General features: G+C 39.2%; 1 protein-coding gene across 3 annotated transcripts in view; it reads right to left on the bottom strand.

The window, feature by feature from the left end:
* The window catches only part of LOC149234971 (callose synthase 9-like), a 385,867-nt gene that overhangs the window by 289,915 nt on the left and 82,033 nt on the right, over positions 1 to 13,919 (bottom strand). For all 3 annotated transcript variants that reach the window (XM_089372025.1, XM_089372026.1, XM_089372024.1), the window contains 4 exons: positions 7,435 to 7,558; positions 7,061 to 7,171; positions 6,591 to 6,716; positions 5,444 to 5,533 (listed from right to left, as the gene is read on the bottom strand). In XM_089372025.1, coding sequence (XP_089228151.1) covers positions 5,444 to 5,533; positions 6,591 to 6,716; positions 7,061 to 7,171; positions 7,435 to 7,558 — 451 coding nt within the window. The remainder of the gene's footprint in view (positions 1 to 5,443; positions 5,534 to 6,590; positions 6,717 to 7,060; positions 7,172 to 7,434; positions 7,559 to 13,919) is intronic.

Below are 13,919 nucleotides of genomic sequence, written 5' to 3'. Positions count from 1 at the left end.
GAAGAAGAATTGATCGAGAATGTCTCATACCATTCTCTATTGACCGGAAGTCAGTTTCATATGAAGAGAGTGTGTCATACCACTCTTACTGACCCGAAGTCAGTTTCATTGATCCCAAATCAATATCACAAAAGAGTGTCTCAAACAACTCATATCAATCCTAGATCAGTTTCATTGATCCCAAATCAATGGAGGTCATCCTAGCATAGGGAGTACGGTAGATACAACGATGCGTCCATCGATAGTACTACTAATGGTCCCTAACCCCATTTCCCTACTCATTGATCAAATGAGAGGTACTTCCCATGAGTCCCGGACTGCATGGGTAGGATGTCTCGACAGGAGAACTAATCATTCTGTCCCACAAGAGAACTAATCATCCTGGCTCACAAGAGAACGAATCATCCTGTCCCAAAGTCACCTCGGGGTATCACAGGGGAACGCTGAGCTATTCACCCTGTACACAACGCACCATTAGGAGAGGGTGAGTCACCCTATGGTAGTGTGTTGCTCCAGTAAGTACCCCAAGCCTCCCAGAGCTCAATGCATGCAACATGCAGGACCCTTATACGAAGGTCTCTCAACGACTCCAAGTCGTTCAGGAAAGTCACAGATTTGACCTTTCCCCGGGGCTTTGACAAAATGTCTATGACCTGTACATGAGTCTTAATGCGATGGAGCCTCCTCGCTCATTGACTTACCATATCCCGGATAAGGTAGTATGTGATGTCTATGTGCTGGAGCAATCATCGAATACGAGATTCCTCAACAATCGAATCCCCCCTGGTTGTCACAGAGGATCACGGTGGTATTCATCATGTGTACAAATAGCTCACTGAAGAGCTTCCACAACCAGGCAGCTTCATACGAGATCATACTCGTGGCTATGTATTCGATCTCGGCGGTGCTTCTAGCAATCGACTTATGCTTCCTACTCATCCATGATATCAAATCAAAACCCAAAAAGAACCAACATTGAGAAGTGCTCTAGTGATCCTCCACACTGCCTGCCCAGTAAGCATTCGAATAATCATGCAGCTTTATATTTCTGGCAGTGTATTTCAATCCATGAGAGATTGTGCCCCGAAGATATCTCAAAAGATTCTTGGCACCAATCCAGTGAGGCTCAACCAAATATGAGCTCACCATGCTAACTGCAAAACATATATCCGGACAGAAGTTCACCAAGAACATCAATGCAAATTAGTTTATGAAACTTAGAGGCATTTCCCAAATCTGGTCCGGCATCACCACCATATAACTTCTGAAAGTTAAGATCCTCGAGGTAGTCACGGGCTTGCAGTTTAACATTCCACATCTAGAACCCAACTCCTCTTACTTCTGCAAGTGAGAGGGTCTACACCTATCAGAAATAGGTTGTTCTCAGAAGGTGTCGGTATGAGAGGTCTATCATCCACAACCTTCAAACAATGGTTTGGATCGTCTTCACTCTTAGTGAATCTCAGCTTCATCTGACAACTGTCAATCCTCTCATATCAAACCCGCAGTGATTTGCTACAAGCCATAGAGGGCTTTCTTCCACATGCACACATGAGATTCCCGATCATGAATCTCAAACCTCCTCGGGTTTTTCCAAACCTGTGGACCTGCTACATGAGGGGAATGGTCCCCTTGTAAGATTTGCCTTTGGTACATCTTAAACATGTAGCTTCATGCTCCTTTTGAATTCAGGCATCTTTGTCATCATCTGACTCACAAAACTCCGGTGCCATGTGTCAACTGACATGGTCCCCAGTGGACTTCCTGCAACTTGATTCAAATTTCCAACCCTGAACCCATGAGTAAAAGAATCTTTGAAAATTCTATTTTCAAACACGTACCTTTCCATCGATGAATGCCACCCTGAAACCTTTGACTTCCATTGTCGAAATGGACACCTAGTTCTTCTTGCAATCAAGGACATAAAAAAGATTCTGTAAATGAATCGAGTTACCCTCATTCAATTGAGAGGTAACACCCTTTCCAGGATAAGTGGCATCGGCTCCAAGTATAATCCCACGAATGTTTCCATCTCTACCAAATTAGAGATAGAGCACCCTTCTATCCAATGGAGTGCCTTGAAGCACTATAATCAATAAGCCAAATTCCCAAAGAACCTGAAGGAGAGAGCCAGTACAAGATAAGACTTCTTTATCTTATCAGAAACAACATTTGATTCTTCATATCTGGGGTTCCTTGCTTTCTCTAAAAAGTCGGTCGTTTACCTGCATTACTTGTCATTCCTCTGATCATTGAAGATGTCCCTAGAATGCTTGTTATCATCATCAAGTGATGTGTCCCTGCCAGTCGGATACTCCTTCGCATAATGGCCGAACAAGTCATCTGCCTTTCCTTCCACCCTTAGATCCGGATTTCCCGATGAAGTGATCTTTAGGTAGGCCATCATAAGCTTTCGCTGCGTCATTCTGATAATGTTCTCTACTTCAATTTCACCCTTGGTGAATTTGAAGAGGAATGAGGAATCCATTGATCCTTTTGTCCTTTCCCAACTATCTTCGGTGATTGCTCTTTCACTCTTGCTTGGGCATTGTCTTCACCTCAGCTCCGATACCATGTTAAGTTTAGGTATGTTCTATGCTTAGAGCAAATTATTTCAATTTTCATAGTTAGCTCAATATCTTTTCCAGATTAGCAATCACATCAGCATTAAAGTAAACTGCAAATAGAACATAAACATAAATCGCAGAAGACAAGCCAAGACAAGAGGACACAAGATGTGGCTCTAGCCAGGCAAAACCCCAATGTGGGGAAACCTTTGATCAGTTCTTCTTATATGTTCTTCAATAGTTCAGCAGAGAGAGATAGTACAAATACATTTGAAGTCAACACTTTGACTTGCCAAAATGAGAGATCAGACATCAGAGATCTTCACCATGAAGATAACACAATGCAGCAGATGATAGGCCTAGAGCAGCTCAACCAATTGCCCAGAATACTGAAGCTTTCCTTTTATAACGCTCTTCCTCCTTTGCTGCTTCACTGATCATGTCAAGTCTGCCCATCTGGCAACTTGTGTAAGCTGAAAGGACTGAAGCATTTCATAGCAGACCTGGACACTGAATAGAGCACAAACGCTGTGAGCTACAACATTCTAAATCAACCCCACAGTCCATCTATTGACTGCAGCTTGCCTGCACACATTTGCTCCAATGATACCCTGCCTTATAGGGTCTGAATGCAGCACTTAAGGAGGCCTCCAACTGCTGGCTATGGCCTGCAGCCTAGCCCAGCAGTTGACTGTAACCTAGTCCCTTCATACAGTGATCCAATCAGCCTTCAAGCAGCAGCCCCATAGTTCCTCCTCATTGGATACTTTTGCCCAGCATATCATACCCAAACATGGCCCTGCTGTCACCTACAGCAACAGCAGCTAGGTGACTGTGTAAGGCTTCTTTCTGGACAGCAACCAACTGTTAGTATTGCCTATGACCATCCTCCTGAAGCTGTGGATCATCCTCTAGCTGTGAAACAACAAGTAAGGGCTTCCTAGAACAGTCATCCTCAATTGCGGATTGAGGCCTTTGCTGATAGCGTATTTAAGACACCTTATTACAGCAAATAAGGGCTTCTTGGTCACCCTTCACTGCGTATAAAGGTCACCTCTTCTTGACAGTGTTTAGGGCTTATGACTGTGCTTTGAAACAGCAGTTAGGGCATCTCCCTTTAGCCCTGCGTTTAGATTTCTTCCTAACTGTTTGAGGGCTTCCTTATGACAGCATAATACATCTCCCTTTTGCCTACAGCCAAATCTCCTCACTGCACTTCCAGTGTATAGGACTCTTCTCCTAGAGTCTCCATTATGACAGCGTATTAGAACCTTTAAGGATTGCAGATTAGGAGCTCCATAAACACTGGATCAAGGTTCTCTTCTTGCTGCGTTTGAGGGTCTCTTGAGACAGCAAATTAGGGTCCCTTCATGACCTGCGGCTAGGGCATTTGGGACAGCATATGAGGGCTTTACCTTCAGCTGTGTGAAGGCCTCTTTTACTGCGGCTAGGGCTCCCTCTAGGATTCCTTAGATTTGCGTTGAAGCTCCCTTAGGCTAGAGAGCCTTTCCTTGACTGCGTTGAGGGCTTACACTTCACTACCCTTCTTGACTGCGGCTAGGGCACGTCCAAGACTTCTCCTTTAGGGCTGCGTAGAAGGCATCTCCTCTAGACCTCCCCTTCCACCAAAAACCCAAACAAGTGGAGAGTGAGATCACAAGAGATGAGTGTTAAATGACTTGAAGGCCACCTCTATTTATACTAAAACGTTGAGCACAAGTGGGGTTTATTTGGTTGCAGGCCGACCTTGACAAATTGTCCCATAACACAAATAAATTCATATCTCCATGAATACTTATGGGAATCGGATGATCTTTAGATTAATCCTACACCTTTCGATGAGGGGATCCAAGAAAAATATCAGCTACCATTAATAATATGACCCACATGGAGTTTGGCCCTAGTTGCCAATTTTAACACTACAGGCGCAGGAACTCAGAAGCTGACTCCCTATCAAAAACTGGAGTGGGTTTGGATAGAAGCTCATGCAAGGTCACTTAAAAAAGCAGGACAGCTCAAAGAATATCTACTTGACCCTTGGGCATAGCTGACATATTTGCTTAAACTACTGTTCTTATTTTATTATGCCCACAAAAAAAGTGATTTTTTGATGATGTATATAAGTGGCATCCAACCTTCTGAGTTCTGACAGTCGTCTAAAATTTTGGAAGATGGTATCTAAAGTATATGTTGTATCTAGTTTAAAGGACAGCACCATACCTCCTATCGGTTTTATTGGGTCTTTTTGATGATGAACTTCCAGAGGGTCCTCACCCTCTTAGGCTACAGAGAGATCTGAATGCTTAAATTCACAAACGTGTAATTTTGTTTAAATATTATAAATAAAATTATGGACTTTTTTCCAGGCAAAAATAAATAAATAAATAAAGCATTAGCGTAATGCTAAATAATATCACTTTTCAAGTTTTTCCCCAACTCTTCCTCTCTCTCATGTGATGTGTGAATTATAACCTTAGTCAAATTTGATAGCAAATAAAAAGTCACTTGGTGAGAAGAAGAAAACATATTTCTTAAAATATGAACAATATGAGTCATGACAAAATTACATCCCAACAGTCAAATGTGAAACCATTTATAGCATTGCTAACAACTAAAATTGAAGATGACTAGCAGGCAGTACCACATATTATGAGTTCTTCCCAAGTCCATTAATGTCAGACAAACTCTCCTGATTCTCTTCCATAGCTATCATATGATATATGTAGCAATAACAACAGCCAAAACTTGACAAAAACCATGACAGTTAGCCATTCAGGAGCAACAGGCCATGCTTTTCTAAGTAGACTAAATTGAAAGAATCAGTTTAAATTCTCTGACTGATAAAATTTAGATAAGAATCTATTCAAGCAAATTACCGGTTCAACCTCCTCAGGGATACGAAGGCGAGCTTGTGCATTTGAAAGCAAGAGAACAATTTGTTCACGCTGGTTGCTCACGTTGTCTTTCTGCATTACCAAAACCCATCCCAAAAAGAAGTTAATGCATCAAAGAAAACGTATAAGCATACTTGTGTTTTCAAACACTAGAGAGAAGCTTTCTTAGATCACAAAACATGCCTGCACAAGATCACTAAAATAAACTATGAAATACGAAAAAAATACTTATTCCTTGTGCCCTATATCTGAAAAATATATTCTGTGATGCTTTATTGACAGTTTAGGACCATATATGAATTACAAAGAGTGACATTTACCAATACTTTCATCATTTCAACATTATCCATGGAAAAGATATCCATTAAAAAAATGACTTGCCCAAAGGAACAATTCTGGATGCGTTGAACAGCCATAAAATGCAACAAAGCATTTTGGGCTAGGGTATCTCACCCCCAAGTAGAGACGAGAGTGACTTACATTGAAGAACATTCTGGGGAATAAAGAGCTTAGAGATTTAATATGAGCTAATCTTTTACATATTGGCTTTGTATGCACTGTCAGAGTTTTACCAACACAGGAACTAATTTCTATTAGTCTTTGGCGTTATAATGGATGAGTTTCCAGAACAAATTAAGGAATATAAACGCACTGATAGTCTTAAGCTCAGTCCTAATATTTCTTATTTCTTATCTATGATAAGAATGTGTCACAAATCTGGCGATCACAAATCTGGTTTTTATCACCAATTCATGATGAATAGACCTGAGAAAGTTTACATCCCAACATGTGGAAGAAACACCACACGTGCATACTAGAGTCAGTATGGAAAGTTTGGATATATAATGGGTCCCTAAAGGCAAGTCACTCTGCATGGATAGCATTAGATCATTCTGTCAGGTACCCTTCAGTTCAAGAAGGTTGCTTTTACTTGCTACCTACTGTATGCTATCCTCTCCTGTCTTATCTGATTGCAGTGTAGAAGGAAGTGCTCAACACATTATATCGATGCGTCACATAAACTAAAACATCTAACGAATCATAATTGTTTTGAAATTTTAAGTAATAAAACATAAAACTGAACAATTTATTCCCATATTGAGATGGAAAATTCTCTGTGAATACAAACCTGAAATCCAAAAATATATTGTAGAAGATCCAGAATATCCAGGCTCCGCATCTGAGGCACAGGATAATCCTCCGGCAACCTTGGCAAATCCCCAGAATAGATTAATGCTGAAATTGCAGCCTTCACCTGTATTCAAATTGTGAATTGCCATAACACGGATGCATTTTAGTAGCACTAAGGCTCTCAATATATTGAATCTATAAATCTTAATCTATTCTCCTACCATTTTAGATGCACATCATTCGAATATCAGGACCTTAAAATGTACTATGTAAAAATCTCTGCTTTGCCTGCATCTGAAAGTTTAAGAAAATGACTGTTGTTCACTATGTAAATATGACTACCATTGGATCACGAACCACTGCCAATGCCTGGCACTAAATTGTATGTGTCGAAAAGAAATGAGGTACTACATACACATTATAAGTATTCACAAAATAAATGTCGTGTTTCCAGCTAGATAAAATTACCTCTGGAAAAGAGGTGATAGCATTAGCCATCACAGGTGCATCTAATGGTACAATGTTGTACGCAACTGCTCCTTCAGTCTTCGCTGCATCTGATTCCATTACTTTTTTGAACTGGTAAATAGAAATGGCAGAATATGAGCTAACTGTCATTTCATGCATGTAGATAACAAATAAACTATACACTGTCAATTTAGTCAAATAAAAGCAACAAATCTAAATATAAATAATGGAGATATAAATGCAGCTCCTTGATCAGATCAAAAGTTGATTCGCATGGAATAATGGTGTGAGCCATGCAGTAAATCCTTTGTTGTGCAGGGACTAAGAGAATTTTACTACAAGTGTTTTTCAAAAATTAATGCAAAGTACTGTACCTCTTCAGGAATCAAATTATCTGCACCTTCAGGAGCTACTTCCCTTGTAAGAGCCTCCACTACCTCCCCTAGAACCTTTAAAGTTGCATACACTCTTTTCATTTTCAGAGTTCTTCGCTCCAACCTGAAATAACCTATCAATTAGGAAACTGCCTATGTCACACACAAAATCAAACACATGCAGCTAAGCATTCATCCATCAATTATCTCACAGCTTTGTCTACAAGATCCTTGTATATCTTGATAGGGAAGGTGCTTTGAAAGAAATAATCATGGGGGTTTTTGCTTTCTGCTTCACAGGTAGTGCTGCAGCAAAGCCATTATGACAACACACACATACACTCAAAAGAAATAAAGATGCAACAGCTCCCTTAACAAGTAAATTCTTGAGAAGGGATCAACATTTTGTCAAGTTAAAGGTACACTGAAAGGACGAAGTACAGTGACTTTAACCCAATTCCAAGAACTTGATAATGGAGAGCAAAAATAGGACGAGGTACAGGAAACTATAAGAATCCCAGTGTTGGAGAAACTGGATTGGTACAAGTAACCATATGCTTATTGGAGGAATTCATGCATATCCATACCTGAAAATGTCAAATGATAATGACATGGATTCAGAGAACTGCATCCAGCTGTAATGAAAGGCTCTCCCACAATCCACCAAGGACCAACATATTTAGTCCCAATTACCGATATATTATTTCCCTCCCCTACTGTGACTACAAATGCCCCATCCTATAACGGGTTTATTATTTTCAAAAGCAATTTTAGAAGAGATATATAGCTACTAGAAATTGAAAAGGCGACAAATAGCTCATTGCAACCCTTAAGTCTGAATAAAATTCTTTGGTTCAGTATTTGCAGTATATAGGTGACCAGTTGGTAGTCAGCAAGTTTGTTCCCTGAACCATATATCAAATACTTGGCTGACATGAACACAATCCTAGAAATGCAAAAACATACACAATAGAAAGAATAAAAGCATGCAAGTATGAGAAGAGGATCACCAGAACTCTACACAGTTGTATAAATCTATAGAATACAAAATTGTGAGGAGTGATGAAGGTTGACCAAGTCTCCTATAAAACACAATAAAGAGAGTGAGTGACCAAATAAGAACAAGTGTACTTAGAAGTAAAAAATAATACATGTTTACTAGACTAAGTCTGATCAACTCCTTGCTGCTGAGAGGACATCATCCCTAATTTCTGCTGGAGATGGGGAAACTGTTTTTCAAAGGATAACTAGGGCAACCACTTGCCCTAAGTGGGCAATGTGCCATTGTGGCCCACCATTAAGTGGTGTTGTGACATTGCCTACTGGATTTGGTGTGAGCATCAAGAAGATTACCTCCATAAAGGGAAGCCTGAAAATTTGAAGGTGTGGCAACAGTATGTGTGACTAGAATAGACTCTTCAAAGTGAGGTGGCTCATAGAACTTCAACTCACAAACTTTCACCACATCATAGATCCCAAGCTGAGGTGGGAGGGCCAGCTTGAAGGCATTAGGCTCCATTTGTTTTATGATGGTGTAAGGATCATACCAAGTGGGTGTCATCTAGTACTGTTGCTGATTTTTTATGTTGGTCACCAACCTGAAAAATGTCAAACAACTTCATGTCAATCATTATGTGCCCTATATTTGGCCTTTATTTGCTAAAGGATGTCATGAACCCTTTTGTGGATCTTGCCCACATTTTGCATAAAAGAAGCTTTGTCTTGGCCCTTCAACTAGTGCGATGTGGATAGAGATGGGGAGCAACTAGGAGCTCATTGAGAGCAAGAGGCTTAAAAGCGAAAACAAACTTCAAAAGGAGAATGTCTTGTAGAGATACTCGTGACATTGTTGGCCTTGGAGGAACTAATGCGAATGCCAATGTCAACTTATAAACCCTCTTTACATTTTTATGTTGACTCTCCTCCGACTGAATGGGGGCTTTCCTAGACAACGATTACTGGAGATTATAAAATAAAATCCAACATGAAACGGAGAGATAGCTTTAGCAAAACAAGTTAATGATGTTTTAGGAAATAAAATGGATGAATAGACCCCCATGGAATAGTGAAATAAAGTGTCTTTCCATTGGGCTTATGGGAACACATCAAGGTTCATGTGAGACTATCCCTTTGAGGAAAACATGGCAATTGAAGCTACAAGGTACAAGCTACAAAGACCCTTTCCAATCCGTCCCAAATTGCAAAAATGTAACTAGAGAGATCATAAAAGTAGATGAACTCCAACATTTACGAAGATAATGATTACCCAAAATGAAATGTATGTGCATTTAACCAAGCATAAAGAAAAAATGCTTTCATAAACAACATCCTTAGGATAACATAAAAGAAAAAGGAATAGAGTTACCAAATTCAACACCCATAAACAATTGTCAAGGTGTTGATTGTTGAGTTGCACTTAGCAAAAATTGTAAAGACTCCATAGCCTGAGACAGAGTATACATCAAAAAAATTTAGAATCCAAAAGTTAGCAAGGCATTCTAGCACCTTTCTCTCTCCTCTCTCTTCAGTTTATTTCCAATTTTCACAACCCTGTGGGGTATTGTAAACAAGTTGCTAGCATGATGAATAAAGTTTTGTAACAAGCGTAGGACACTTGGTACTCAATCAGCGAGTACACCCTAGAGTGTTTTTTTACTTTAGCTAATTATTCTCACTTTTCAATGATGAATAACTAGCTAAGTTTTTTCACTCACATATACCCCTAAAGTCGGCGTGACAGCTTGAAGATTGAGCCCTATAACATCACATATATAAAACTTTCAAAGTATTTCATCATCATGAGTTATAAATTTATATGTAGCAAAAGTTACAAACAAATAAAACTAGCAGCTATCTATCTGAGACCATTGGCCTCTCCCTAGCAACGTTCTTTCTGTCTTGTTCAGCAATTGCTTCACGAGCTTTTTGTATAACCTCTGTACTAGAAACCATACAAGGCATTACATCTGCATCATATGCAGAGAGTCTAGCCAGACGGTATTTCAATCGTGTAATCCCTCCTGACATCTTGGTCCCACACAAGTTGCATGATATATATGCCTGATTTGCCCCACCAACAGCCTCCCCATACTCCCAAAATGGGTCCAAGCCTTTTGGCATATTTGACATTTGTAGTGAACTAATTCAAACCTAGGGCACAAAAAAAACAAAAAATGGCATTAAACCCCCCAACACAAAATGAAAAAATAATGAGTAATAACCACCTAATTCAAAAAAAATTACTACATTAGTTGCATTTTGCAATGTGAATGAAAAATGGCAAGAAGAGGGTGCATAAGAAAGTTAAAAAAAAATGAAGCTTGATGTCCAAATATGGAGAAAACCCTTGCATTGGTTCATGGGCATGAAAATCATAGCAAATGGAAAAAAACAAAGAAACAAAATGTTGGTAGGCAAAGAGGCAAGCAAGCATAACCCTAAATCTATGAAAAAATCATTAACATAGGGGTTTTTAAGAACATACCTGTTAATGGAAGAAATGAAGTTTGTCTCGCTATTCTTCAATCTTTTATCCCCGAAAAACTCTTAGTTGGTGGTGATAATCGTTGTTTGATCTTCAAACCCTCCTTGACAACTACCACAAAACTCTTCCCCTTCCTTCTCCAACACTTAGAAACAGAAATGAAGAAAAAAAACCAATTTTTCCTTTTTCTAGCAGCGGCAAAACACGCCCAGCGATATTTTATATCGTTGTGTGATATTAAAAATATCGCGATATTTTCTCGGCGATATTTCGGCTCGCCGAAAATATCGCGATATTTACACTATTCGTCGATATTTCGCCAATATTATCTACACTAGTTTAAAGTGAGTCAGTATTGATGTATCTATTGTGATTCAGTGATTCAATTTGACTATGTTTTCAGCAATCAGTGATTTGAGATCTGTATGCAAGTATTATGCAAAGGAAATGCGTATATACACAGGTTCTATTAAGAACAATTGCGTATTTTTCCTGAGGTTCATTTGTTTTAGTTGGATTTTGTATTCAATAGCTCGATGCTTCAAAGATTCAATTGATTTTCAGTGATTCAGATTCAATAATTTAGTTTGGCATTTTGGTTTGCGCTTATTGTGGGTGTGGGTCCAGTTTGAAAATATGATGAAAGGTGGTCTACAGGTTGTTTCATGATTGTTTGACAGGTGGATCAAGCGTGAAACATTCTGAAATGTGGTCCACAAGGTGTTGAGGGTTGCAGCCTTCAGTGAGGGGGTAGGAGCTCCCTTCCAGTAGAAGCTGGTAAACGAGATTTGGGGGTTGTATCTCCCTTCCAGTGGGTGCTAGAGAATGATTGGAGGTTGTAGCCTCTTGCAGGTGGGTGCCTACACCATGGTAAGAGTTTGCACCAGTACAAAATGTAATAAAGATTTTCTTTATATGATAAGAAAAAAAGACAAAGACAGCAACAACTGTGGTTTTCTCCCACATCAGGTTTCCACCTAAAATCCTAGTGTTCTATGTGTGTTGCTTTTATGTTGTGATTTATCTGTTCTTTACTGCATACCAAATGGTTAATGAATTAACAGTGCAATGATTAAGTTAAATCATCGATGCAAGATATGACAAATTAAGTAAACTAGATATACATTGTTTGCATTCAATGAAATCATGTACACACGCAAGTTGCATAAAGAATAGTAATGTACAGAATTATGAATATACCAATTGAAAGTTTAACCGAATTAAAACACTGATTCAACCCCCCCCCCCCCAGTATTTTTCCTAACACTATAAAGATTCACGGAATTTGACTAAGTCTGCATAGGATTTTCAATAATTAAAAATTTCCCGTAGGATGGGATGTTTTAATTAATTTTTATGCTAGAAGACGTTGAGGGTGAATGAATACACAAAAATCATCCTCTCCACTTCAACATTCTTCTAGGACACACTTTGGGGGTCAAAAAATCATTTCTAACCCCTCAAAACCCACTTTTCCTAAGTTTAATGGAAAATGTGGAAATAAATTAGCTTGAAAAAAAATATTGAAAAAAAATAATAAATTCTCTCCAAGTCAAAGTTGCCAAAAAATGACATGGAAAATCAACAAGAGTTAAGTAAATGTGAATGGATGAGATGGCATCCACATTGACCCATGAATCAAGGGAATATCTCCTAGAGGAAATCGAGCTCCTAGACGCCCATACAACTCCCAGACAAAGTTGCACTTTTTGAGAATAACTTGATTTGATGGAGAATTTGAAGGGTTTTGACTTAAGGTGATGGAGGAGTGTGTACCACTCCCACCTCACTTCACACATGCTTACACTTGCTCCAATGAATATCTCCTTGAGGAATTGCGTAGATCTTGAAGGAAAATCGACTTGCCACATGTGGATCCACCTCCTGCTTTGGGATCATCACCTTTGGCCACTTGGGAGTGCTCTCTCTCATTAGGATCTTCTCCCAAAGCTATAAAGAGACCCATTGGACTCTATTGTAATCATGGTTGGAAGCTAGATGTTTGTTACTCTACCAAAAATTTTATTGTTACAATAAAGAAAACCTTTGGGATTATACATGCTTGGTCTTGTATGGTTATGCTTTTGAGCATGAGGTAACTTGTATCTTTCATTGACTTTTTTCATATTATGCTTATATCTTGTTGATTTTCTCTTGCATAGCTATTGATTTTGCATATAGCTTGAGGGCATTTTTGTCTAGGAAAGGAAGATTGTGATTTCTTGTAGTCACCCTTGAGCTTGGCATATCTTGAGCAATAGTTGCGATTTGTTTGTTCCCGACTGAACAACAAATCCAACTTTGCCATCAATATAGCAAGTCTCCATTTGCACTAATATTTGGCATTGCAAGTTTTGGTTGTGTTTAAGCAAGTTGCTTATTGCCTTTGGAGATTGGAGACGTCTTTGGTTGGACTATCTATCTCCATCAATCTCAAGGGAACCATAAGTCATTGAAGCCAGTGATTTCCCAAAGACATCAAAAGATATTGACAAGGGGCTTCCATAAGTCCTACTTGCTCCTTCCACCTCATTAAAATCAAATTATTTCTCTTTCTTTTGTGCAAGTATTGTTTTTATCAAGCATTGAAGGCTAAAGTGTTGGGCTTAGTCCCAACTTTCCATTCATTAAATCAGCTCATGCGAGTTGGTTTAGTGATGATTTTGTGGTAATATAAGTGTTTTTGGAATTGTCATTCAATATATAAGTTCTTTCCATCGCGTGCACTCGAATTCCTCTTGCATATTTCAGCCTCTTACTTCTCTTGCACGCTAACTTGTTCTCTCGTTTTTGCATAGGCATTGGAGGTGGATTCGAATTGGAGAAAGGTTTGGAGGCAAACTCGATTGGAGAAGGAAAACCAAAGCAAATACCTTGGAGGCCTTCTCACATCCAAACCCACCAAGATTACTACCACCTTCTTTTGCTACTTCTTTCTTCTTCCAAAGCCTCACAAGTTGTGAGCAGTTGTAACTCTTACATTCCATTCTTCAATCAAAGC

The sequence above is a fragment of the Pinus tabuliformis genome, chromosome 8 (genome assembly GCF_031772625.1).
Source record: "Pinus tabuliformis cultivar Carrire ecotype Pingquan chromosome 8, CPIR1, whole genome shotgun sequence".
Lineage (NCBI taxonomy): Eukaryota > Viridiplantae > Streptophyta > Pinopsida > Pinales > Pinaceae > Pinus > Pinus tabuliformis.
The sequence above is the reverse complement of the archived record's forward strand: the minus strand, read 5'-3'. Positions and strand labels throughout refer to the sequence as shown.